The 23,782-nt window shown below is 43.0% G+C and overlaps 1 protein-coding gene across 1 annotated transcript in view; it reads right to left on the bottom strand.

Annotated features, from left to right (window-relative positions):
* map3k15 (mitogen-activated protein kinase kinase kinase 15) overlaps nucleotides 1–23,782 on the bottom strand; it is an 87,839-nt gene that overhangs the window by 38,343 nt on the left and 25,714 nt on the right. Inside the window, exons 7-14 of the mRNA XM_078408742.1 lie at nucleotides 22,041–22,153; nucleotides 19,756–19,915; nucleotides 17,017–17,167; nucleotides 15,888–15,995; nucleotides 12,368–12,417; nucleotides 9,830–9,925; nucleotides 8,526–8,610; nucleotides 7,030–7,163 (exon numbers count right to left, since the gene is read on the bottom strand). Coding sequence (XP_078264868.1) covers nucleotides 7,030–7,163; nucleotides 8,526–8,610; nucleotides 9,830–9,925; nucleotides 12,368–12,417; nucleotides 15,888–15,995; nucleotides 17,017–17,167; nucleotides 19,756–19,915; nucleotides 22,041–22,153 — 897 coding nt within the window. The remainder of the gene's footprint in view (nucleotides 1–7,029; nucleotides 7,164–8,525; nucleotides 8,611–9,829; nucleotides 9,926–12,367; nucleotides 12,418–15,887; nucleotides 15,996–17,016; nucleotides 17,168–19,755; nucleotides 19,916–22,040; nucleotides 22,154–23,782) is intronic.

Raw genomic sequence — 23,782 nt, forward strand, 5'->3', positions numbered from 1 at the left:
CTGCACCAAGCACTTTCAGATTAAGTCCAGACAATTTCTATATGACATTCGCATATTTCTTTCTGAAAAATACAAAGTGCTGGAGGACCTCAGTGGATCAGATTGCATCTGTGGAGGGAATGGATAGGAGACGATTTCGAACGGAACCCTTCTAGAACAGGCTGTCTCTATTTCCTTATGAATATACTTTTGTAATTTTATGGGATAGTCTTACAATTCAACAGAAGTCCCATTGATTTTTGTGTTGCTTTTCCCAAAAATCAGTAAGGACACTGGAACCCCATTGCGATTCATGTTGTTAGTGTTTTTCCCAACACTGGATATTGGGGAACGGTGGGAGACACTAGAGACTGCAGATGTTGGAATCTTAAACAAAGAACAAAGTGCTGGAGGAACTCAGCGTTCCAGAGAATGGCAAGTTATAGTTCAGGGGTTAGAACTGGCTGCAGTACTTCCACTGATTTAGCCAAGATCTCAGATGTAGAAAATATCTATTTTTTTTCTGTCCACAGAATATTCCCTCCACAGATGCTGCCTGACCCATTGAGTTCCTCCAGCACTTGGTATTTTTCTCAAGGTTCAAGCATCCTCAGTTTCTTGTATCTCTATATTTTCTTGATCCTCAGCTTTCTGTAGCTGTATGTTGTGGTTGCAAGCAGACCACTGATTTTTTTAAACGTTTCTGCCTTATTAGCAACACCCGTTAACAAATATGTAGGGTTTTCAGACACAAAGAAACAACAAGTGGATATCTGTTACATGGCATCTTCCCATTACAGACGATCCCAACTGTATGACCATTCAGGTTATGGAAATTCACCCTCACAGAATTCATAAATCACTACCCAGAAAACTGAAATGTGGGATAAAATTTGATCTATCGGAACTTGTGTTTCATACCTCATGCTACACTGATCCAGCAGATTTAGATGCATGGGATTTGCAGTGATTTGGTTATTTGGATTCAGAACAGATTACGAGAGAAGGCAGAGGGTTGTGGTGGACGGGTGTTATTCTGGTTGGAGGTTTGTAACCAGGGAGTTCTGCAGGGATCTGAGCTGGGACCTCTTTTGTTTGTGATAACGACTTAGACATGAATATAGATGGGTTGGTTTGTAGATGACACCAACATTGGTGGAGTTGCAGACAGTGAGAAAGATTGTCAAAGTATATAATGGGATACAGATCAGCTACAGAAATGGGTGGAGAAATGGCAGATGGAATTTAATTTGAGCAAGTGTGAGGTGTTACACATTGGGAGGTCAAATGGAAGGGTAAAGTATATGGAAGAGCATATGGAAAGACCGTCAACACCATTGATATTACCTGGGGTCTAAGTGAATTGAGGACCAGAGGGCATGGGTTTAAGGCGAAGGGGAAACTATTTAATTGGAATCAAAGGGGTAACTTTTTCACACAACGAGTGGTGGGTGTGTGGCACAAGCTGCCCGAGGAGGTCGTTGAGGCAGGGATTATCCCAACATTTAAGAAACAGACAGGTACATGGATAGGACAGGTTTGGAGGGGAATAGACCAAATGCGGGCAGGTGGGACTACTGTAGCTGGGACATGTTGGCCAGTGTGGGTAAGGTGGGCTGAAGGGCCTATTTGCACATTGTATCTCTCTCTGACATTAAGTCCATAGCTCTCTGGAATGGCAACACTAGTAGATAGAGTGGTATAGAAGGCTTATGGTATACTTGCACTCATCGATCAGGGTATTAAGTATCAGTCAGGAAGTCATGTTGCAAGTTTATAGGACTTTGGTTAGGTCATATTTGGAGTATTTTGTGTAGTTCTGCTCGCCACATTATAGGAAGGATGTAAAGGCTTTTGAGAGGATACAGAAGAGGTTTACCAGAATAATGCTTGGATTAGGAGATATTAACCAAGGGGGGAGGGGTCAGAGATTTAGATTGTTTTTTTCTGGAATGCTGGAGGTTGAGGTAAGATCTAATGGAAGTATATAAAATGTGAAATTCATAGGTAGGATAGACAGTCAGAACTTTTCTCTAGGATAGATCTGGATTTCTATCTAGATTTCTTCTAGGATAGAAATATTGAATATTAAAAGGCATATCTTTAAGATGAGGGGGGCAAAGTTTAAAGAGATGTTCAGAGTATTTATTTTACACACAGAGGGTGGCGGGTGTCTGGAACACATTGTCAGGTGTGGTCTTGGGGGCAGATACGCGAGTGGCATTTAAGAGGCTTTTGACCAGGCACATGGACACACAAGGAATGGAGGGCTATGAACCTTGTGTAGGCAGAGGAGAGTAGTTTAATTTGGCATCATGTTCAGCACGGACATTGTGGGCCAAAGGGCCTGTTTCTGTGCTGTACTGTTCTATATTTTATGTTCTGAACCAAGACCTTACCTAAAACCAGATTTACCAGTCGCGATCACTTTTCTGTGTGCAAAATGGCCTGCCACAATTTCACTGCCATTACATCAACCACTTTTCCATACATACTGGATTGGTTATAAAACATCTTGAGATGCCCTGAGATAATGAATGATATTACATTTATATTTCTGTTTCTGTACCATTGCAATGTCACCATCACCTCTCCACTATCAATGACAATGCCTAATTGGCATAATTAGGACTGTTTTGACTTGCAAAATGAAGCAGAAACAGCTCTTTTGACCTGAAGGTAGAGAGTTTTATTACTCCAAGATTGATTTCCAATTACATGCCCCATTCAAAAGAGATTTGCAGGACTATTTAGCTAATGAATAGAGGTGGCTTTACGACATAGTTGCTGGCCCAAACATTTATCATTAAATTGAATTAACTTTTTGAAAGATATTTAATGTTGGTGTCTATTCTGTAATCTCTGGCATCGTGGCAGTGTCAATTACTGGTTTAAATGTTTTTTATTAATTTATGGCATCAACTCAGTAATCTTGGCAATAGGAAATTAGGTTGCAAATACAATCAATTTCATACCACTGAAGCGTAGGATCAGTGTATGTTAAATGCCACAGTATGATAGGGTACTAGTGACTACCATTCAGCCTAGACATCATGTTTGAACAAAATTGATTAAATTTAACATGTGAAGACATTACAATCAACTGGAGAACAGTCCTGAGCTACTATCTACCTCAATAGAGACCCTCGGACTATCTTCAATCGGACTTTACTGGACATTATCTTGCACTAAACGTTATTCCTTTTATCATGTATCTATACAATGTGGATGGTTCGATTGTAATCATCTATTGCCTTTCCACTAACTGGTTCACATGTAACAAAAGCTTTTCATTGTACCTCGGTACATGTGACAATAAACGAAACTAAATACCCAATAACACGGCGGCACGGTGGCGCAGCGGTAGAGTTGCTGCCTTACAGCGAATGCAGCGCCGGAGACTTAGGTTCGATCCTGACTACGGGCGCCGTCTGTACGGAGTTTGTACGTTCTTCCCGTGACCTGCGTGGGTTTTCTCCGAGATCTTCGGTTTCCTCCCACACTCCAAAGACGTACAGGTATGTAGGTTAATTGACTGGGTAAATGTAACAATTGTCCCTAGTGTGTGTAGGATAGTGCTAATGTGCGGGGATCGCTGGGCGGCGCGGACTCTGTGGGCCGAAGGGCCTGTTTCCGCGCTGTATCTCTAAATCTAAAATCTAAACACCGCATGGCTGAATTTTATTTTTAAATTGCAGAGGCTGGAAATCTGGAATAAAAGTAAAAATCTGGATTGTACTTGGCAGTTGATGAGTTGATGCCATAAATTATGAAAATTAAATCTAAACCAGTAATTGACATTGCCATGATGCCAGAGATTACCAGATAGATACAAACTTTAAATATCTGGTAGCCTGTGTCAGAACCGAAAGGCAGGAGAGGGGAATTATTTAATAATTTCTTCCCACTGGTGAGGTTCTATTTTTAACTTGCATTTTACCCCAGAACACTAGGGCAAGTTTTGAACTGAATTAGCCCACTGACATCACAAGATAATTACAATTTAAGCTTTTTATGCTCTCTGCTGCTTCCGCTGTTGAAAGTAGAAATTACATCTCCATAACTTTAGATTATAATGGAAGATTCAATAAGAGGCTTTGTGGTAATATCCCTGAAAAGGATTATTTTATGAAGCACGATAAAAACAAAAAAGAATTGATACTCTGATAGGAACAAACGGGAAACTATTTGTGACGTACTGACTGTGTGGTTTTTAAATTGTCATTTAAAAATGAATGAAATCCCCAGCACACTCTGGTATAAACTCATGAAGGAAGGATCCAAGTCGACAAACATCCCACTTAAGTCATTAGGGAACCAGTATACTGCCCAGGGAATTTGTGTGCCCTGTAATATATATTGAGCAATAATCCAAAGCGAACTCCTACCTTCGAGGAATCTCAGTTCAGTTCACCCTGGCACCGGATTGGAACCTGACTCTTGCTTCAGTCTATATATACATCTGCAGCCTCGGTGCGAAGTGATGATGCTATTTGAAACTGACACTACAATTGTAATGTGACACTGGTTATCAGCTTGGATACAAAATTAAAACTCAGATGTGACCACAACCCGATGTGACCACAACCCAAGGGCATGATTTTCCTCGCACCCAATCTGGCCATCATTTGAGTTTAGTTTAGAGATACAGCGTGGAAACAGGCCCTTCGGCCCACCGAGTCCACGCCAACCAGCGATCCCTGCACACTAACACTATCCTACACACACAAGGGGCAATTTTGCAATTGTACCAAGCCAATTAGCCGACAAACCTGTACGGCTTTGGAGTGTTGGAGGAAAACGGAAATCCCGGAGAAAGCCCATGCAGGTCACCAGGAGAACGTACAAACTCCATACAAACAGCACCCGTTGTCAGGATTGAACCCGGGTTTATGGTGTAAACCGGGTAAGGCAGCAAATCTACCGCTGCACCACTGTGCCGCCCATTATCACCTTAAATATAATCTCAGACGTGCTGGTGTCCAGAATTCTGTCCTCTTGCACTCAACCTGTTGACATGGGGACCTGCCTGGATTTTAAAAGATCATTACTCTGAAACTCTTCAAGGAGTTTCTTTTTTCCAGTCAAACTCATCAGTTTTCCACACCATAGAGCACTGGACTCCAAGGTGGATTGCTCTGCCTGTCTTAGCAATGATTTCCACAGGCAATCCTTCAGTCTGAGAGAAACTCCCTGCACCAGTGACCAAAGATCATGGCGCCAAACTTCAAAGTACTGAGCCAGCCTGGCTTGACCCAAGCTCCAGGACTTGTAACCTCTTGTAGATTTGGCCCCAACATTTATTGCTGGGTTCTACTCAATTGAGTTGGTGAGGCAGACACTGTGTAAAGTCATTCACTATCTCAACTTCAAAAGCGTCCTCAATATTGTACCAGTGTGAACAATAAAAATAGGGGCGGCAGTGTGGTGCACTAGTAGAGCTGCTGTCTCACAGCGCCAGAGAACGGTTGCTGTCTGTGTTGAGGTTGCACATTGTTGGTTTCCTCCCACATCCCAAAAACGTGTGGGTTTGTAGGTTAATTGGCTGCAGTAAATTGCCCCTAGTCTGTAGAGAACGGATGAGAAATTGGGATAATGTAAAACTCATGTGAAACTCATGTGATCAACGGTTGGTGAGAATTCGGTGGGCTGAAGGGCCTGTTTCCATGCTGTATCTTTCAATCAATTAATCAATAGAATGTGGATGCCAGCAATAAGACATCAAAACAGAAAATGCTGCAAATACTCAGCAGGTCAGGCAGCAACTGTGGAAGGAGGAATTCATATTGATGACTTATTACCATGGTAAGTCTTGATCCATGCTCCACCTAACATAAAAAAACAGATCTGAAATTGCGCATATTGCCAATAAAGAGATAAAGCTTCCACATCAGTTAGATAGAGCTCTAGGAGCTAGTGGAATCAAGGGATGTGGGGAGAAGGCAGGCACGGGTTACTGATTGTGGGTGATCAGCCATGATCACAATTCTCCTGCTTTCTCCCCATAACCTCTGCCACCTGTACTAATCAAGGATCTCTCTATCTCTGCCTTAAATATATTCACTCTTATGGCCTCCACAGCCTTCTGCGGCAAATAACTCCACAGATTCACACCCTAATCTGTAGAAACTAATTCTACCAGATACTGTGGAAGTCAAAACTTACAACTGCAGTGTGAAGATATACATAACAATATTTAAGTGAATATAACGACACTGCAATTTATGATGCAAAATGCAGCAGCAAAAATAGAAAGAAGTGAAATTTATGATAAAAGGTAAGAGGTAGTGGGAATAGGGCAGCACGATGGTGCAGCGGTAGAGTTGCTGCCTTACAGTGCCAGAGACCTGGGTTCGATCCCGACTATGGGTGATTGTCTGTACGAAGTTTGTACGTTCTCCCCGTGACCTGCGTGGGTTTTTCTCCGGGATATCCAGTTTCTTCCCGCACTCCAAAGATGTACAGGTTTGTAGGTTAGTTGGTTTGGTATAATTGTAAATTGTCCCTAATGTGTGTAGGATCACTGGTCAATGCGGACTCCATAGGCCTATTTCTGCGCTGTATCTCTAAACTAAACTGTAAAAAACTAAACATAATCATTCTACGTGTATGGTGATAATTCTCCCCGATCAAATGATGAAAAGCCGATGTCCTTATGTAAAATTCAGTGCAATTTGCCACTTTGCAATTAAAAACCACTGAATGAACTATTACAGTTGAACAGTATCACTGATTGTCCTAAGTTCCAAAATAAGCACTAATACAAAGTAGGACTCACTAAACCGCCATCACTTCTGCCCATCATCAGTTCTTGCCATGATAACCATTGTGAGAGTTACTAGCATAGTCACAAAAGGCCAAATAGATTGCTTCTGTCTTTCATCATTCTACAGTATGATATGCAATGAACGCTCAATGTAGATGGACAAACCTATGGTTTATGCACAGGTAACTCTGATACTGTATTTACCAAAAAAAAGAATAAAGACCGATACTATTTTCCGTGTATTTATACATGCGCTGACCCAGGCGAAATATGAAAACACTCACCTACTATCTTTCTCTGGTATTTCTTTGATAGCTATCCTCACTTGATTGCTGAGATCTCGCCCAGCATAGACCACTCCATATGTGCCTTTCCCCAACACCACCCGTTCTTCAGACTCTTCATACTCATATTCATACTGGAACACAAGGGAAGGGAGACAAGAATCATTAGCCTTTCACCAAGCACTGTAATTGTAGGGTTAGGACTCAATTCAAACACCAGAGCTAATGCCTGCAAGTTCCAATCCAACAACCCAGGCTGCACTGAGAGAATGTTACACTGTTGTAGGTATCATCTTCTAAATTAGACATGAAATCAACAAAGCAAGAAGAAATCGGACATTGATTGGAAAGATTAACTGATACATGAATAATATTTATCTATAAACAAATTGAATTGAGAAGATTTGGATTTTATCACAAATTATATGACCTTGTTATGCGCAAACTGGCCAACCCTATTTTTCCAACAAAGCACTGATTTATTGTTCAAAGTTTTAATTTGTTTTAAATCAGTTTGACAAGGTACCACACAAATACAAGTCAATAAAAATCTGTTTCATGCAAAAACATCATTTTGTTTCTACACATGCAAAGCCACGGGGGTTTTGATTCTGATCAAAGTGCAGGGTCTAATCTGCTGGGAATCTATCAGAGGAGGCCCCAACTGGTGGGAACCAGGACCACTGTAGAGAACAACTTCGCACTTTGGTTGTGTCAGCCTCAGTGAGTCCCTTTGCTCAAGATGTCTCGAGGTCTTGGGGGAATTCAGGTCAAAGGCCAGGCCTGGATCCCAAGACAGGAACACACAACCAGCATCTGAGAGTGTACTGTAGAACTGGTTTGGCTAGACATAGCACCAAACCAGGTCGACCCAGGAGGCAGTTAAGGAAACTTTATTGTGGTAGATTTCCATTTACAGTGTCTCTCTTCTTTCAAGGGGTTGGGAGAGAGGGGCTTAGATGAGAAAAAAATATCAGCACAAATAGGGCTTTCAGGATCCTGGAATAATCTTCACCCTTCAAGTGCCTTCCCAGGAAACACAGTCATGAGGGTTATACAGTATGGAAACAAGCCCACACTGATCAACATGTCCCATCTAGTCCAACCTGCCTGTGTTCGGCCCATATCTCTCTAAACCTGTCCTATGGGTCAATGCATTAGATTTTGGGACAGAGAACCATCTGTAAATCAGAAGTCAATCAGTAACTGCACTGCCATCATGTTTCATCTCCCTTTCTGCATTTTTCAGGCAAGACAAAATTGGTTTAATTTTGCAGTTAAGATGAAATTCGTTGCCAAAGAACAACTACATATTCCATCTGACTATCTTCTTTACTTCACACTTTTGTTGAAGAACAGTTTCACTGCAAGTTGTTAAATCTAGCATTTATTGCTTTGCCTTTATTCCTATTTACTCCAGAAACCACAAAAACATCTATTAATTCAGGTATACAGAGCCCTGTGCAGATATCAGCCACAATGAAGAGCCATCATACCTCCAGTGTGTCTCCCTCGGCATCACCCTCCAGTTCCACACTGCTTGCTGCTTCATCGTTGATTTCCTTTACCAAATGGCAAAACCTGCAATATCGTAACAAAACTACTTGGTAGAAGTGGTAAAGAGTTTAAAAGCTTAAGAGATGTGGTCTTAAATAAGACTGATCAGAAGATGGCAGGCCCCAAACCCAACAGGCCTTCCACTTGGTATCTAACTAGTGGGCAAGGTAGCAAAGATTGTATACTAGCGAGGGCATTGTTTTCCATTGGTGGCCCTAATCCCACCCCTTGGACATCCTGTATTCTCTGCAGATTAAAGGAAAAGGGAAATAGTGAGGATTTATTTCCACTTGAAAGAGAAGCAAGGACAAGGGTGAAAATGCAATTCGAGCCAAGCTGTTTGACGGTCATACTAGGGAGTGGTTCTTCTGTGTAAAAGACAGTAGAAATTTGGGATTCACACAACAAAAAAAACTGTGGAGACTGGAGGCCAATTGGAAATATCAAGAGAGAGACTGATCAATTTTTGTTAAGCAAAGACACGAAGGAATCTGGACCAAGGAGGCAGCAATCAGCCACAATCTAACTCAATAGAGGAACAGAGTGAAGGAGCTGGGTGGGGAAAAAAGAGACACACATGACTACAGATGCTGGGATTTGGAACAAAGCACAAACTGCTGTAGGAACTCAGTGGATCAGGCAGCATCTGTGGAGGTAAAGGGATAGTCGCCCTTTGGGTCGAGACCCTGTATCATTCATATCGTGTGGAAAGAAGGTAGCCAGTTTAAAGAGGCCAGAAGAAAGAGTGCGACAGGGGAGGGTGGGACAAGGCGAGGTGGAGGATGATGGGCAGAGGCAGCCGGGGGGGGGGGGGGAAGAGGGGGGCATTTAGAGACAAGAGGCTGGTAGGTGAGGTGGAAACAGATAACAAAATAAGTCGGCAAATGGAGCCAGGTGGGAGGCAGAGAGGGGGAAGATAGAGAGAACTAGATGATAATGTGGAGGAATGATGGGCCAGGTAGGAAGTGGGGTGGTGGGAGTTTGGATACAGAGGCTGGCAGATGATGGGCAGAAACAGAAAAGGGAAATAACTGGGCCGATGGAGCTCAGACGGAGGGGGAAGGCAGATACAGACGCTGAAGGAAGGAAATGGTTAGCCTACCCCATTACAAACTTCAACAACGAAGCTTAGAGACATCCCACCAGAAGTCTCCATGCCCCTGAGGAACGTCTCTGACAAGCTGAAAATATTTAATTCATGGGCTGGTCCCCTTTCCCTGTGGTGACAGGACGGACCACTCACCTGCTGCACTGAGCCTCCGTGGAGAGGTAGATCTGAAAATGGTCAGAGTTGTGATGGACATAGAGGAAGCAGCAACGCTCATCGCATTTGGATATGCTGCAGGGAACAGAGAACAATGCACGTCAGGGTTCTCATCAGGTCCTACCACAGCCAGCACCATTCGAGCTGGAGGCCAGGAGGGAGTTCAGCCATTAGAGCGCAGAATATAGAAAGTCCATCCTCCATGTTAGGTGCACAATGGTGTAGCCACAGAGCCACCTGCTCAAAGCACCAGTAATCCACACAGCTCCATTCAGGTATGTAGATGGGAAAGGTTTCGAGGAATACGAGCCAAAGGCAGGCAAATGGGACTAGCTTAGATGGGGCATCTTGGTCGGCTTGAACAAGTTGGGTCTAAGGGCCTATTTCTGTGCTGATTGCTCTATGACTTCAATCCTAACTCTTGGTGCCGTCCAGGTGAGGTTTGCACAGTCTCCCTGTGACCACATGGGTTTCTTTCAGGTAGAGTCATAGAAAGATGCAATATGGAAGTCGGCCCTTTGATGAGTCTGCTCTATCATCTACCCATCTTTACCCTTATCCTATATATTTAAGTCTTTCCACATTCGCTTCATCATCTCCTCCCCCCTGCCTCTCCCCCACCCCACCGCCCCTCCCCCACCCCACTGCCCCGCCCCCTGCCCCTCCACCCCCTGCCCACTCCCCCCACCCCTCCTCACTGAAAAGCTATGACAACCACGCACTTAGAGGCCAATTAACCTACCAACAGCACACCTTTACAAAGTGGGAGAAATCTCGAATTTATAATGTAGGTAGCATTGGGTATTATGAGTTGTAACATGTATGTGCTTTGTTAAAATTTAAATTTAAATTTATTTTTTTAAAGTGGGAGGAATCCAGAGCAATTGGATGATTGAAACTAGGTATCTGGCCCTGTGGTTCTTCTAGTTGCACCACTGAGAAACTCCAGATTCCTTCCACTGTTAATTGCCCCAAGTGTATAGCTGAGTATTAGATTCTGAGTAGATCTTGTTGGTAGTGTGGAAAGAATAAAATGGGTGTGCACAGGTTTAAAGATGGTGCCTGTTTGTCAGCATGGGCTTGATGGGCTGAAGGGCCTGCTTCCGTGCTGTCTGTGTCTCTGACTCCATCCATGACTCAAAGGATTTCTGTCAGTTTTTCTTTCATTTTATAAAGAAATATATTTATTGGGATTTTGGGGATAATGTGGTGAATTGAGAAGAAATGCATGCAGGCAGGAACCCCTCCCCCACAGGGCCCCGCATGTGCAGGCTTGGCTGGGACCTCCAGGATGAAGGGTCCACAGGTCCAGCAGTGCAGTGGAGCTGTAATCTAGACCGAGTGAGGAGAGCTAAAGTCCTTGCCAAAGCCAGCTGCACCACAGCCATGTGTCAATGAGACGTCGGGTAAATAAAGTAACATGGATTTACACTGTGTTGTTGGAACAGAGGAGAGATTCCTTTGGAGAGGCTCAGCATTAAAAGTATACTTGAAATTTAGGGGGTACATTGATTTGATTTTAAAGTACTTTTGCTAAATCCAGGTCTGTTCATAAATCTTGTGGAACAGACGCACAAGCAACATCTAGCCTGTTGTTCGTGTAACCAAGGGAATTTCTGTCCAAAAAGCAGCAAGAAATAGGGATTAAGAATTGTTTTAAAACGTGTTAAATATCCTGCATTCAGGTCCATTTAAATACTTACAGAGAAATGTCATAGAATATAGAGTCAGAGTCTTACAGTGTGGAAACAATCCCTTTGGCCCAACGCCACACCAGCCAACATGTTCCATCTACACTAGTTCCACCTGCCCACATTTGACCCATATCCAAGTCAAGTCAAGTTTATCCCTCTAAACCTGTCCTATCCATGTACCTGTCCAAATGTTTCTTAAATGTCGCGATAGTACCTGCTTCAACTACCTCCTCCGGCAGCTCATTCCATACAACTATCACCCTTTGCGTAAAAAAGTTACCCCTCAGGTTGCTATTAAATCTTTCACCCCTCACCTTAAACCTTTGGATCTCGATTCTGGGCAAAAGACTATATCTATCTGATCTATTCCTCTCATGATTTTGTACACCTCTATAAGATTAAATGTGAGGCTAGAACAACTTTTTAACCAACCTTTGAGCACGTTGGCAGTGCGGTCAAAATGCCCATGCAACAACTGAAGCAGAGAGGCTAAGATCACTCACGTGAGTCAAGCCTGTAGCCGGATGCAACTCATGTGGACTGGGTGGGTGGGACACGCTTTGAAGGTGACTTGCTGGCTGGCACTACTGACATTTCCCACTAGAATTACAGTGCCGAGCATTTTCCCCACTGTGGGATCCAGTGTGAGCTAGCCAAATGGATACAAAATTGGCCTGGTGGTAAAAGGCTAATCAAGTCACGTTTTTAGCCATATATGCACCGGAATGGTGAAAATCTTGCGTGCTGCAACATCATAAGCAGCATAGATTCAGAGAAAGGTACAAAACAAAAATGCTATGGAAGCTATTTCACACACACTCACCTTATTCCTTTGATGGATGAAGATGTAAAATTCCATTCATGAATCCCCTTCTATTAGGAAGAAAACAAGATGTACATTATTTATGCTGAGCAATGAGGCGACAACACACTCCATACCAAACTCCCACCACATCAACAGATGCAGGCCATTTATCCCTCCAGCCAGTTCTGCCAATTCAATGAGAGCACAGCTAACCCAAGAACAGGCATCACTCATATTACGATAGGATATGATAGAATTTTATTTATCCCAGGAAGGAAATTGGACTGCCAACAGTCATAAAACACAAGATACATGAAACATGAAATTAAAGTGACGTGTGGAAAGGATTGGGGATATGCAAAGATCGGTGAGGGGAGTCAGTCTACCCCATAAGAGAAGGGGGAGGAGTTGTACAGTTTGATAGCCACAGGGAAAAAGGATCTCCTGTGGCGTTCTGTACTGCATCTTGGTGGAACCAGTCTTTTGCTGAAGGTACTCCTCAGGTTCACTACTGTGTGATGGAGGGGGTAAGCTACATTGTTCAAGATGCTCTGCAGTTTGAGGAGCATCCTCCCCTCCAAGACCACCTCCCACGAATCCAACTCCGCCCCCAGGACGGAGTCAGCCTTCCTGATGAGTTTGTTAATCCTGTTGGCGTTCACGACCTTCGCACTGCTGCCCCAGCACACAACGACAAAGAAAATGGCACTGGCTACCACCGATTGGTAGAACATCTGCAGCATCTTACTGCAGACGTTGAAGGAGCGGAGCCTTCTCAAAAATACAGACGGCTCTATCCCATCTTGCAAAGGGATATGCAAGAGGATTTTCTATCATAACGTATTGTGAAATGGAAACCACTGTTGCATCTTCGACCTTTGGAATTGCAAAAACAAACATTTAAGACGACTGCCGGTGACTAGGTTGTCGCCGCCAGTTCGCCGGGTGCCGCGGCATGATCGTGAGAAGTCTTCCAAGAATCGTCGTGGATCTCAGCGCGCCGCTGAGAAATCATCCGGAGTGAAATTTCTCGGCGACAGCTGGCTTGTCGCCAGGTATCGTTACTTATTGCGGGCGCTGTCGCCTGCTGTCCCCAGGTTTGCTAGGTTCTCTTAGATGCATTTAGAAGCACATTATATGAAAATAAGTAAAGTCATTTCAAAATACCATAAAATGCTTGTGTTTAACCAATTTATTTACCGTCAGGACATTTGACAAGTAGATTGGAGGCGACGGTCAGGTAAGTGTGGGAATTTCGCGATGTTTATGGCCATCAGCCATTACATTTAAAGTGGGCTCCCAACCCAGATATGCAACCCAGAAACCAAATATGCATCTCCTGTACATTTTCAAAGAATGCCCACATACTTTTCACAAAAATCCACTTAACCACTTTAAAAAAAAAAAATTTTAATACAGCTATTAGTAAACTGGAAGTAAATCCAGTTTATGCCTTGTTACAGTGATGTTTGGTTTTTAAGTAACCCATACAAGATGTTATAGTTCAAAACTCTCAAGTACTTACCGACTTATCAGTGATTTCAGCAAAAATTAGGACGCCGGAGAAGCATTTCGGTGGGAATTTCGCGATGTTTCCAAAGACGGTGTAATCTCGACCTGACTCGGCATTGTCGTGGTCATTGTCGTCGGGTAAAAGAAAAGTTCGGCAATCTGCTACAACTTTGACAGTCGCCGGCAGTCGCCTTAAAATCGCCTAAAGTGGGACAGGCCCTTAAACTGAATCAATCCTCTCCCATTGCCACTTTAACGGGAGATCAAAGTGTCAGTTGTCTCGTAGAATTCAATAATTTTATATCCAGGAACCAGTCAGACAGCAATACTGCTCATCACATGCTCTTGTCTAAAAGGCTAATATTAAAAAGAAACAGCGTCAATACTGCCATGGCAGCCTGGGTGTATAGTTAAGTGTGGCTGTAGATCCACAACGCCCAAGTCTGGTGAGTATCTGCATCTTATACACATCTCCTCACCAAGGCCCTTGAGCAACCTGTGCATTACATCAAGTGCCACACCAGGGCTGGTTAGCAGTACATGTCCAGAAAGGTAGATTCCAGATTCTTTAGTAGTTTGGTCCTGTCTAAAGCAGTGAGAAGCAAGTCCAGATCAAGACTGGTGCGACAGCAGAAATTACATTGTGAAATCCTCCAATGTAAAGCTCAGTGTTCCTCCAATTCCTCAATGTCACAGCGCAAAGTACATGATGAGTGTAAGGTAACAATAATTCAGTGTTGGAGAGACAAGGATAAGCAGATGCTGGAATCTTGAGTAAAACACAAAGTGCTGCAGTAACTCAGCAGATCGGGCAGCATTTGTGGAGAGCATGGATAGTGTAATGCAGGGGTCCGACCCGAAACGCTGCTTGTGCATTTCTTCTACAGATGTTGCATGTCGCGCTAAGTTACTCCAATACTTTGTGTTCTTCTCAATAGATCAAAGGTACTCTGTCCAGGTAAGTTAGCATACGTGTAAATGAGGTTGCATGATTTGGCAGGCAGATTGTGAGCGATCCAAGGATATTTTGGGAGGACGAGCAAGTCAGTGGCTGTCAAAAACACTTCTTCCCTGTTTCCAGTAATAAGTTACCTGTCAGATTATGTCCTGGAACAGTGTTCAAAATGGTGAGGATGGAGGTTCACCTGTATAATTCTCCCTTTAATTCTCGGACCTCTTTTCTCCAACACAGTGACTTAGGATGGATTGTAGATCAAGGGCGAGTAACAACTCCTTCAATCCCACCCAAATGATCACAGGTAACCTTGAATTTGTATCTTTCACAAGCTTATTGATCAAAGTGGAGAGTTGGACTGAAAATTCGGCTGGCCAAATCAAATCTTCTTCTCATCAAACAAGTGTACATAGCGGCACAGTGGTGTCTCTAGTAGAGCTGATGCCTTGCAGCTCCCATGCTCCTGGGTTCAATGCTGATCTCTGGTACTACCTGTGTGGTATTTGCATGTTCTTCCTGTGACTACATGGGTTTCCTCCTACATTCCAAAGACATGTAGATTGGTAGGATAACTGAACGCTGTGAAATGCTGCCACTGTGCAGACGAGTGGTAAAATCTGTGGGATGTTGATAAGAATGATGGAAGAATAAATTGGGATGAGTGTAAAGCTGAAGGAAGGGGGTGGACTTGGTAGATAACTAATCCAATTCTGTGCTATATTACTGTATGATTTCTCATCTTGCTGAATAGCAGTGACAATGATGTGCAGCACAGGGCTGCCATGCAAGCATAATAAATCTATAATCCAGAGAAGCAGGACTCCTGCAATTTGTTTGATGTCCTGGGCTTCTCAGGTTTAAAACTTCTGGCTGTAATCGGATGAACTGAATCTTCTGTTGCATGGAGTACAGGAAATCATCAAAGTAACTTCAAACATGCTGTTCATGCACAAACATACAAAGAAAGCAAGGTAATACATCCCTTCATTTTAAAAAAGGAGTGCAAAGCAATACAGATACAAGAATCCAACATGTAATAGAGGTGGCAGAAATGTTATTGCCCAATCTTACCACTTCTTCAGAGGAGACATGCCATATGGAGATCGTCTTCTCATCTGCTTCACTATTTACTGAAACATAGGATGGCTGATAGACCTTGGTCGGCTCTAGAATAAGAACCTAAAAAGAAAACACAGGTATTTGTCACCCTTTAACTGCATCAACAATGTTTCTTCAAAGATAAGCACAAAATGCTGGAGTAACTCAGTGGGACAGGCAGCAACTCTGGAGAGAAGGAATGCGTGACATTTCGGGTCGAGACCCTTCATGTTTCTTCAGTGCGATATTGGTACAGAGAGCATTTGCAGTGCGCTATTGGTACAGAGGCCATTTGGGTGAAATTCTTTGCTGTTTTACTCCAGACAAATAACAGTCCAGAGATTTCATACAATCCATCCCAGCACTCTCCTTTAATGAATTAGATTAATCACTGGAAATAAAAGGCATTATTTCAAATGAAAACTAGATTTAAAGTAACGATCATTATTGTCACTGCTTATTTCTGCACTCAGCTGAACTGTAGCTACAATTATAATTAATGGCAGCGCTAAATAAAATTGTGTGCAATAAATTCCGTGTAAACAAACAAAAAAAAAATTGCAAGGATGATTGGTTTATTCAGCCTGGCCATTCCCTTTCCACTCTTACTTCTGGGGGAAGATACAGGAGTATGAAAGCCCAGACATCAACACCTATGAACCATTTCTTCCAAACAGTTGTACATGATACAGACAAAACACAGACTGGTTATCAGACTCCTGATCCATTTACCTCTTTCATACTCTTCTCCCGGAGCTGCTGCCATGTTCTTTTACTCCTATACCTCGTTCAGTTATTCCATTATTTCACATGTATTGTTTTTTTTTGCACTACTTCACATTGCACTACAACTTTGTACTATTCTATTTTGCACTCGTCCTCAATGGAAGCTAATTGATAAATAGCTTCCATTGATATCCAGTGTTTACATCTGGAAGCTGTATTCATGTTGGTGCCAGAACGTACCAATACTGACCAATTGTGTCATTTGCCATTAACAGGCATTCGGGAGACATTGAAGAGACACTAGTGTCAATATTACAATCCATCACCTCAGGCAGGAGAAGAAAATATTGAAGCAAGATTAAATAAAATCTCATACTGGGAAACGTAGACCATTGCTATTGGTCTCCGTTGCTTCCACGATGATGTCCATCCAGAAGTTAAGACACTCTTGTTTGGGGGAATGGTCATTGCTGATCTTCTGGAATTGCTGCAGTAACATGAGATTCTGAACCAAGGACCTCAAGTACCTGAAAAACAGCCAAGACGAAAGACAGCTCAGTGATAACCACTCCAAATCTCCATGTGGTGCCGTGAAGATTAGTGCCTTTTGTCAAACATTGGCACACTTATGCTACATCTTTTACAGGTTTCCCAATTCCAGAAATGCCCAGGCAGCATCTGTGGACAGAATAATCTTAGGTCAACAACCATCCTTCTAATTGATCATCAATTGGGAATGTTGACTCCACACTCCACACATGCTGCACGATCTTCTGATCATTTCCTAGCTTTTCAACTATCCAACATCAATTTTATCTTTGGGAAATAAATTTTAATGATGGTTTAATTTATTGGGGCCTTTTTAAACCACTCATTGATGATATTGCCCACTGACCAAAGCCAATGGTATACATATTGTAGCAACCTAAAGCAAGCTGAGCAGTCGAGAAAAGATTAACTTGCAAACAATCACACTCAATCAGGAAATGGTGTTGTTGTTCGTTTGTGATAAACGTGATGGTGTTAAGAATGGGAGCAACTACTTATTGCACCCTGTTCAGGAATGCAATAAAACTGGATGCTTCTATCATTGAGATGTCTTGGTGTCACCACAAAATGCAGAATTGCATTTTTCCTCCAGTTACTCAATGATGCAAACCCAATGGCACTGAAACAACCCTTAACATTGAGTGCAAACACAGGTAGACCTATCCAACAGAGGATTAAGAATATATCTCAAGCACTGCCCCAATTACTTTCCCTACATCCTTTAATTTTTCCTCCATTAAAATTGCAAACAAACCCATTCGCATTGGGACACTTAGACTTTTTGCTCAGGACGTACCAGTGCAGAGGATGGGGATGAGGGTAGGGGGAGGCAGGTGGAAATTATCTACATGTACTCTGCTGTGTTCTTTGGCCTTCAAGTGCCAGTCACATTCCATCCATGTACAGGGGGCCAAAATAAACGACTACCAAAGCATGCTCAACATTCTTGGACAGTCTCTGATGATAAAGTACCTCAGCTAATTTTAGCTGTTGTTGCGTTCATTCATCCACGGTTTTGTAAGACGTATTAATGGAAGTCACAACTACTGTGCCGTACATTCTCATTTATATATATTACAGTAAGCATCCAACAGCAATGGCAAGCCAATACGTTGAAGGCTGCAAATTGCAATGGTCATTGCCATTGCAATCCTTGTCTCAGCACTATTAGCTGTGCTAAACAATTGTCAATTTTGAGGTCAGAATCTTTTATTTTGTATCTGACTTGCTACAATTTAGTTTAGTTTAGAGATACAGTGCAGAAACAGGCCCTCCGGCCCACTGTGTCCGCACCGACCAGCGATCCCCACACATTAACACTACCCGACACACACTAGGGATAATCCACAATTATTCCAAGCCAATTAACCTACAAACCTGGAGTGTGGGAGGAAACCGAAGATCTCGGAGAAAAACCACACTGTCATGGGTAGAACGTATAAACTCCGCACTGACAGCACCCGTAGTCAGGATCGAACTCTGGTGCTGCAAGCGCTGTAAGGCAACAACTCTACCGCTGTGCTACCGTGCCGCAAGAACTCAACCTGAATCTATTTAAATGAGTGAGCCCAAACTCAGTGAGCACAAGCTTCCTTCACAACATTAACAAGCCTGTAGTTCAACCTTCCATATTACTTTGCTGAGGTTTTGATGAGGATATGTTAGGACTTTAATTTTAAGCTTTCCTTATTTTCTATGAATTTTATGGAAACAAGATTTCTTTTTCCTATTTTGTACAATTGCATAGATCTATCCTCCAGCTTGTGACATGAATCAACACACCTACATTAGGATTGTCTTTCAGTCATTTTACATCATGACTCTTTCTCATTTTAAATACTGTTAGAGTAATAGAGTCATAGATTTGGCCCAACTCATCCATGCCGACCAAGATGCCCCTCTAAGCAACTTCCTGTGGCCAATGCTTTGGCACATATCCCTCTAAGCCTTTCCTATCCATGTACTTGTCCACCTGAATTTTAAATGCTGCTATAAACCCCCATCTCTTCTACCACCTCTGACAGCTCGTTGCATACATCCATCACCCTCTGTGTGAAAAACTTGCCCCTCAGGTCTCTATTCAATCTTGCCCCTCTCACCTTAAACCTATGAACTCTGATTCTTGATTCCCTTACCCAATATAAAATTCTACATTCACCCTATCTATTGCCCTTATGATTATATACACCTCTATAAAATCACATCTCAGACTCCTGAGCTCCAAGGAATAAAGTCCTAGCCTGCCCAACATTTCCCTGTAGCTCAGGCCCTGGAGTCCTGGCAACACCCTCGTAGAACTTCTCAGCACTCTTTCTAGCTTAATGACATCCTTTTTATAGCAGTGACCAAAACCGAACACAGTACTCCAAATGTGGCCTCATAAATGTTCATTACAGCATTAAGGAAGGTGGCACAGAATGTCTAAAAGGTGGTTGATTTAATTTTGGTCATTTTGGTCATTAAAATTTGGTCATTAATACCGTGTCACTGAATTCCAAAGTGAGTCACTTAGAAGCAGTTCAATCAGGTACATAGTGATAGGTGATCATTCGCTCCTCACTCTTACCAGAAAGGAGACTTGAGTTTGAAGAGTTTCTCTGCTGCCAGCACAGCCTTGTTGATGTCTTTAGCCAACATGCTGACTGTGAAGAAGTGGCCCACATCATAGTAGCTGTTCATCGTGTCCAGACTCCCTTTTCTCCCCAGCAGACTGTTCATTCTCACACCTGCCCATGAGATAAGTTGATCACTGTCAGCAACAGGTGCCTGAATGTCAGGAGAAGTTCTTGTTATCATTATTTCCCACGTGAGGGACACTACCTCGGCCAAAGGACACCATTTACCTTCCTGACCTCAACATGACAGTTGTGTACAATGAATGAGACAGCTTTCCAATAGTGCACGCACCACCCATTTGGACCTACTCAGTTTTCCCTGTTTGATCCTTAGTCTGCCCTGAAATAACAAACTGCAGTATACAGAAGCAAAGGGTGGCAATCGGGCAGAGGATATTAATATAGAAGCAGAGGATGGGTAGCAGAGATGCAGAATGTGGAAGAAGGTGGATAGTGATGTTACCACAAGGATTAATAGATTGTTCAACATTAAAGGATCAAGAGATATTAGGATCTAAATGACTGGCAGAGGAGGTATGATGGTGTAGGAAGGGACTGCAGATGCTGGTCTAAACCGAAGATAGACACAAAAAGCTGGAGTAACTTAGCAGGCCAGGCAGCATCTCTGGAGAAAGGACAAGTAGGCAAACACGGGGGAAAAGGCGTAGATTATTTTCTAAATGGGTAGAGAATCCAGAAATCGGAGGTGCAATGGGACTTGGGAGTGCTGGTGCAGGATTCGCAAAAAGTTAATCTGCAAGTCGAATTAGTAGTAAAGAAAGCAAACTCAATGCTAGCATTTATTTCGAGAGGGCTTGTACACAAAAACAGGGATGTAATGTCGAGGCTCTATAAGGCACGGGTAAGGCCGCATTTGGAATATTGTGAGCAATTTTGGGCACCATATCTCGGGAAGGATGAACTGGCTCTGGAGAGAGACCAGAGGAGGTTTTCAAGAATGATCCCAGGAATAAGTAGGTTAACATATGATGAGCATTTGATGGCACTGGTCATATACTAGCTGGAGTTTAGAAGAATGAGGGGGGATGCCATTGAAACATACGGAATATTGAAATGCTTGGATAGAGTGGATATGGAGAGGATGTTTCCACTGGTTGGAGAGTCTAGGACTAGAAGTCATAGCTCAGAATTAAAGGACATTCTTTTTGGAAGGAGATGAAGAGGAAATCTTTTAGTCAGAGGGTCTTGAATCTGTGGAATTCTTTGCCCGATAAGGCTTGTGACAGAGCTCGGAATAGAGCTGTTTCAGGAGTCTGGAGGTGTGCATGTGAACAATGGGGGCTGTTCAATGTTAGCTGACTTCAGTGCAACATGGGCCTCAATGCTGCAGATGCTGGCCTGTGAGAAGACACTGGTGTTTGTCCACTTGTCCTTTCAATGAACTGGGAGGATTTTGCAGGGAGAGTGTTGGGTATATTTCCACTGCCTTGAGATGTCTGCTGCAGGAAGCCCACATCTCAGAGATAAGAGGGCAGCGATCATTTCTGGATGTCAGTACATGAGCATTGTGCCAGCCCTGAGGTCTCAATCTTCAGCTACCCTTTTCCTCAATTGACCAAAGGCTGTGCTGGCTCATTCATCACGCCTGCCTTCACCAAAAGCTTTAAGACATCGGTGCGAACCTTTGTTGTGGGAGGGCAGCATGGTACAGTCAAAGCAGGTTGGTTCAGGACCTTTGCTTGCCTGGTGTTATAAAGCCCAAGCTCTTACATGCTTCAGTGAAAGCAGTGACAATGGCTTGGTGTGCTGCCTCTGAGCATGCATGCCCCCAAGCATCAAATGTGCACTGCAGCTTGACTCCCGATACCAAGGGAACCTTGGATGGGGTGTGCAGTCATAAAAGCTTAAATTTTTCCCATTTCCCTGGGAATTTCCCATTAGTTCCGAGGATTAGCTCCACTCCTGCAAGAGGTTTGTCCAAGACGAGGTACTGCATTTGAGCCAAATAGATTAACAAAACTGCTGGGGTCCCACCAACTCACGTGTTGGTATGGGCACTAAAATAAAAGGGTGACAATGTCTCTAGACTTCCTTCCTCAATCACCTGAATACCCTCCACCTCCCATTCCCACTCCCATGCTTCAACAGTTTTTAGCTTTTGCAATTATTTTTTGCTCCTGATTTTTAAATGAGAACTGCTTAGTTACAGTGGGATTTGAGAGATTTTTTTCGGTGAACTAAAGCAAACAGTGTCCTTTCACGGTGATGTACTCACCAATTTTTCTCAGCTCCATTGAGTTTTCAAACTGCTGACCTGTAGCAATTAGAAGGACGGCCAAATTAATGCCAGAGTACAGGGTTGGTTGCAGCTCAAAGCCTTTGCGGTACCTAATTATTAACAGAAACAAACAGGCATTATTTATAACCTAAGCAGAATCAGAAGAAACTGTGCATGCTGATCTCCAAAAATACCAAAGTGACCGACACGTTACATATAGCTCAAAATATGTAACTAATCTGAAAGCAGATTTGTCACAATTTAACCTCCAAATATGTATAACATTCGGACACTTATATAACCATCAATAAATAAACTTGTCGTAGTTCTCTCTCGCCAGGATATACTGCAGCAATTGTGGATATTGCTGGTGTTTGTTGCCAAATCGAATCATTAAATTAGATTGAAGATTATAATTGAGTTACGTTGACATGTAGACTTGTAATCATTCCCCCCCCATCCCCATTCAAGCCATTGTTCCATTTAATGAAATGGAGATGATGTTGGCTTTCATCTGCAAACACTGATCACAGGCAAAAACTGATCTCAACAACAGTGTAGAATATGGATACTTGCTAGTTGAGGAACTGAACTCACAGTGATTTACCTGCTGTATAACTGAGAACACAGAGGACCATAAAAACATAAGACATAGGAGCAGAATTAGGCCATTCAGCCCATTAAGTCTACTCCACCATTCAATCATGGCTGGTCTATTTTTCTCTCTCAAACCCCATTCTCCTGCCTTCTCCCCATAACTTTTATCATATCATATCATATCATATATATACAGCCGGAAACAGGCCTTTTCGGCCCACCAAGTCCGTGCCGCCCAGCGATCCCCGTACATTAACACTATCCTACACCCACTAGGGACAATTTTTACATTTACCCAGCCAATTAACCTACATACCTGTACGTCTTTGGAGTGTGGGAGGAAACCGAAGATCTCGGAGAAAACCCACGCAGGTCACGGGGAGAACGTACAAACTCCTTACAGTGCAGCACCCGTAGTCAGGATCGAACCTGAGTCTCCAGCGCTGCATTCGCTGTAAAGCAGCAACTCTACCGCTGCGCTACCATGCCGCTTTTTGATGACCTTACTAATCAAGGAAGGCCATTCAGTCTTGCAAATCTATCCTGGTTCTCTGCTACAGCAATGCAACTGGTCCCTTTCCCTAGAGCCCTGCATTTTTCATAATTTCATGCTCTGATCACGTTCCTTTCTGAAAGCTCAGATTGAAAATGCCTCCACCACCACGGAAACACTTCATTCCAGATACTAGCCATTCACTGTGCAAATTCAAAAGGATTTTACACATGTGATCATTGGAACTTTAACCACTTTAAATTAATCTACAGAATATTATTGAAAATAGATCTCAGCAGACTGAATATTCCAGAGAAAAAAACAAAAATTATCTTGTATTCTCTCTTCGAAGGAATCTGCAGAGAGTGCTGTCTCAAGAAAGAGGCATGGCGCTGTGGCCCAGCAGTAGACTTGCTGCCTTACTGCGCATTAGACCCAGGTTCAATCCTGTTTATGTGGTGCTATTTGTACAGAGTTTGTATGTTCTCCCTATGATTGTGTGGGATTTCTCCAGGTGCTCCAGTTTTCTTGCCAAAAAAACCCACAGGTGCGTAGGTTAATCGGTTTCTGTAAAAATTTGGCTCTAGAGTGTGGGATAGAAGTAGTGTATGGGTGATCGTTGGTCGGTGCAGACTCAGTGGGCCAAAGA

This window comes from Rhinoraja longicauda, chromosome 12 (assembly GCF_053455715.1).
Source record: "Rhinoraja longicauda isolate Sanriku21f chromosome 12, sRhiLon1.1, whole genome shotgun sequence".
NCBI lineage: Eukaryota > Metazoa > Chordata > Chondrichthyes > Rajiformes > Arhynchobatidae > Rhinoraja > Rhinoraja longicauda.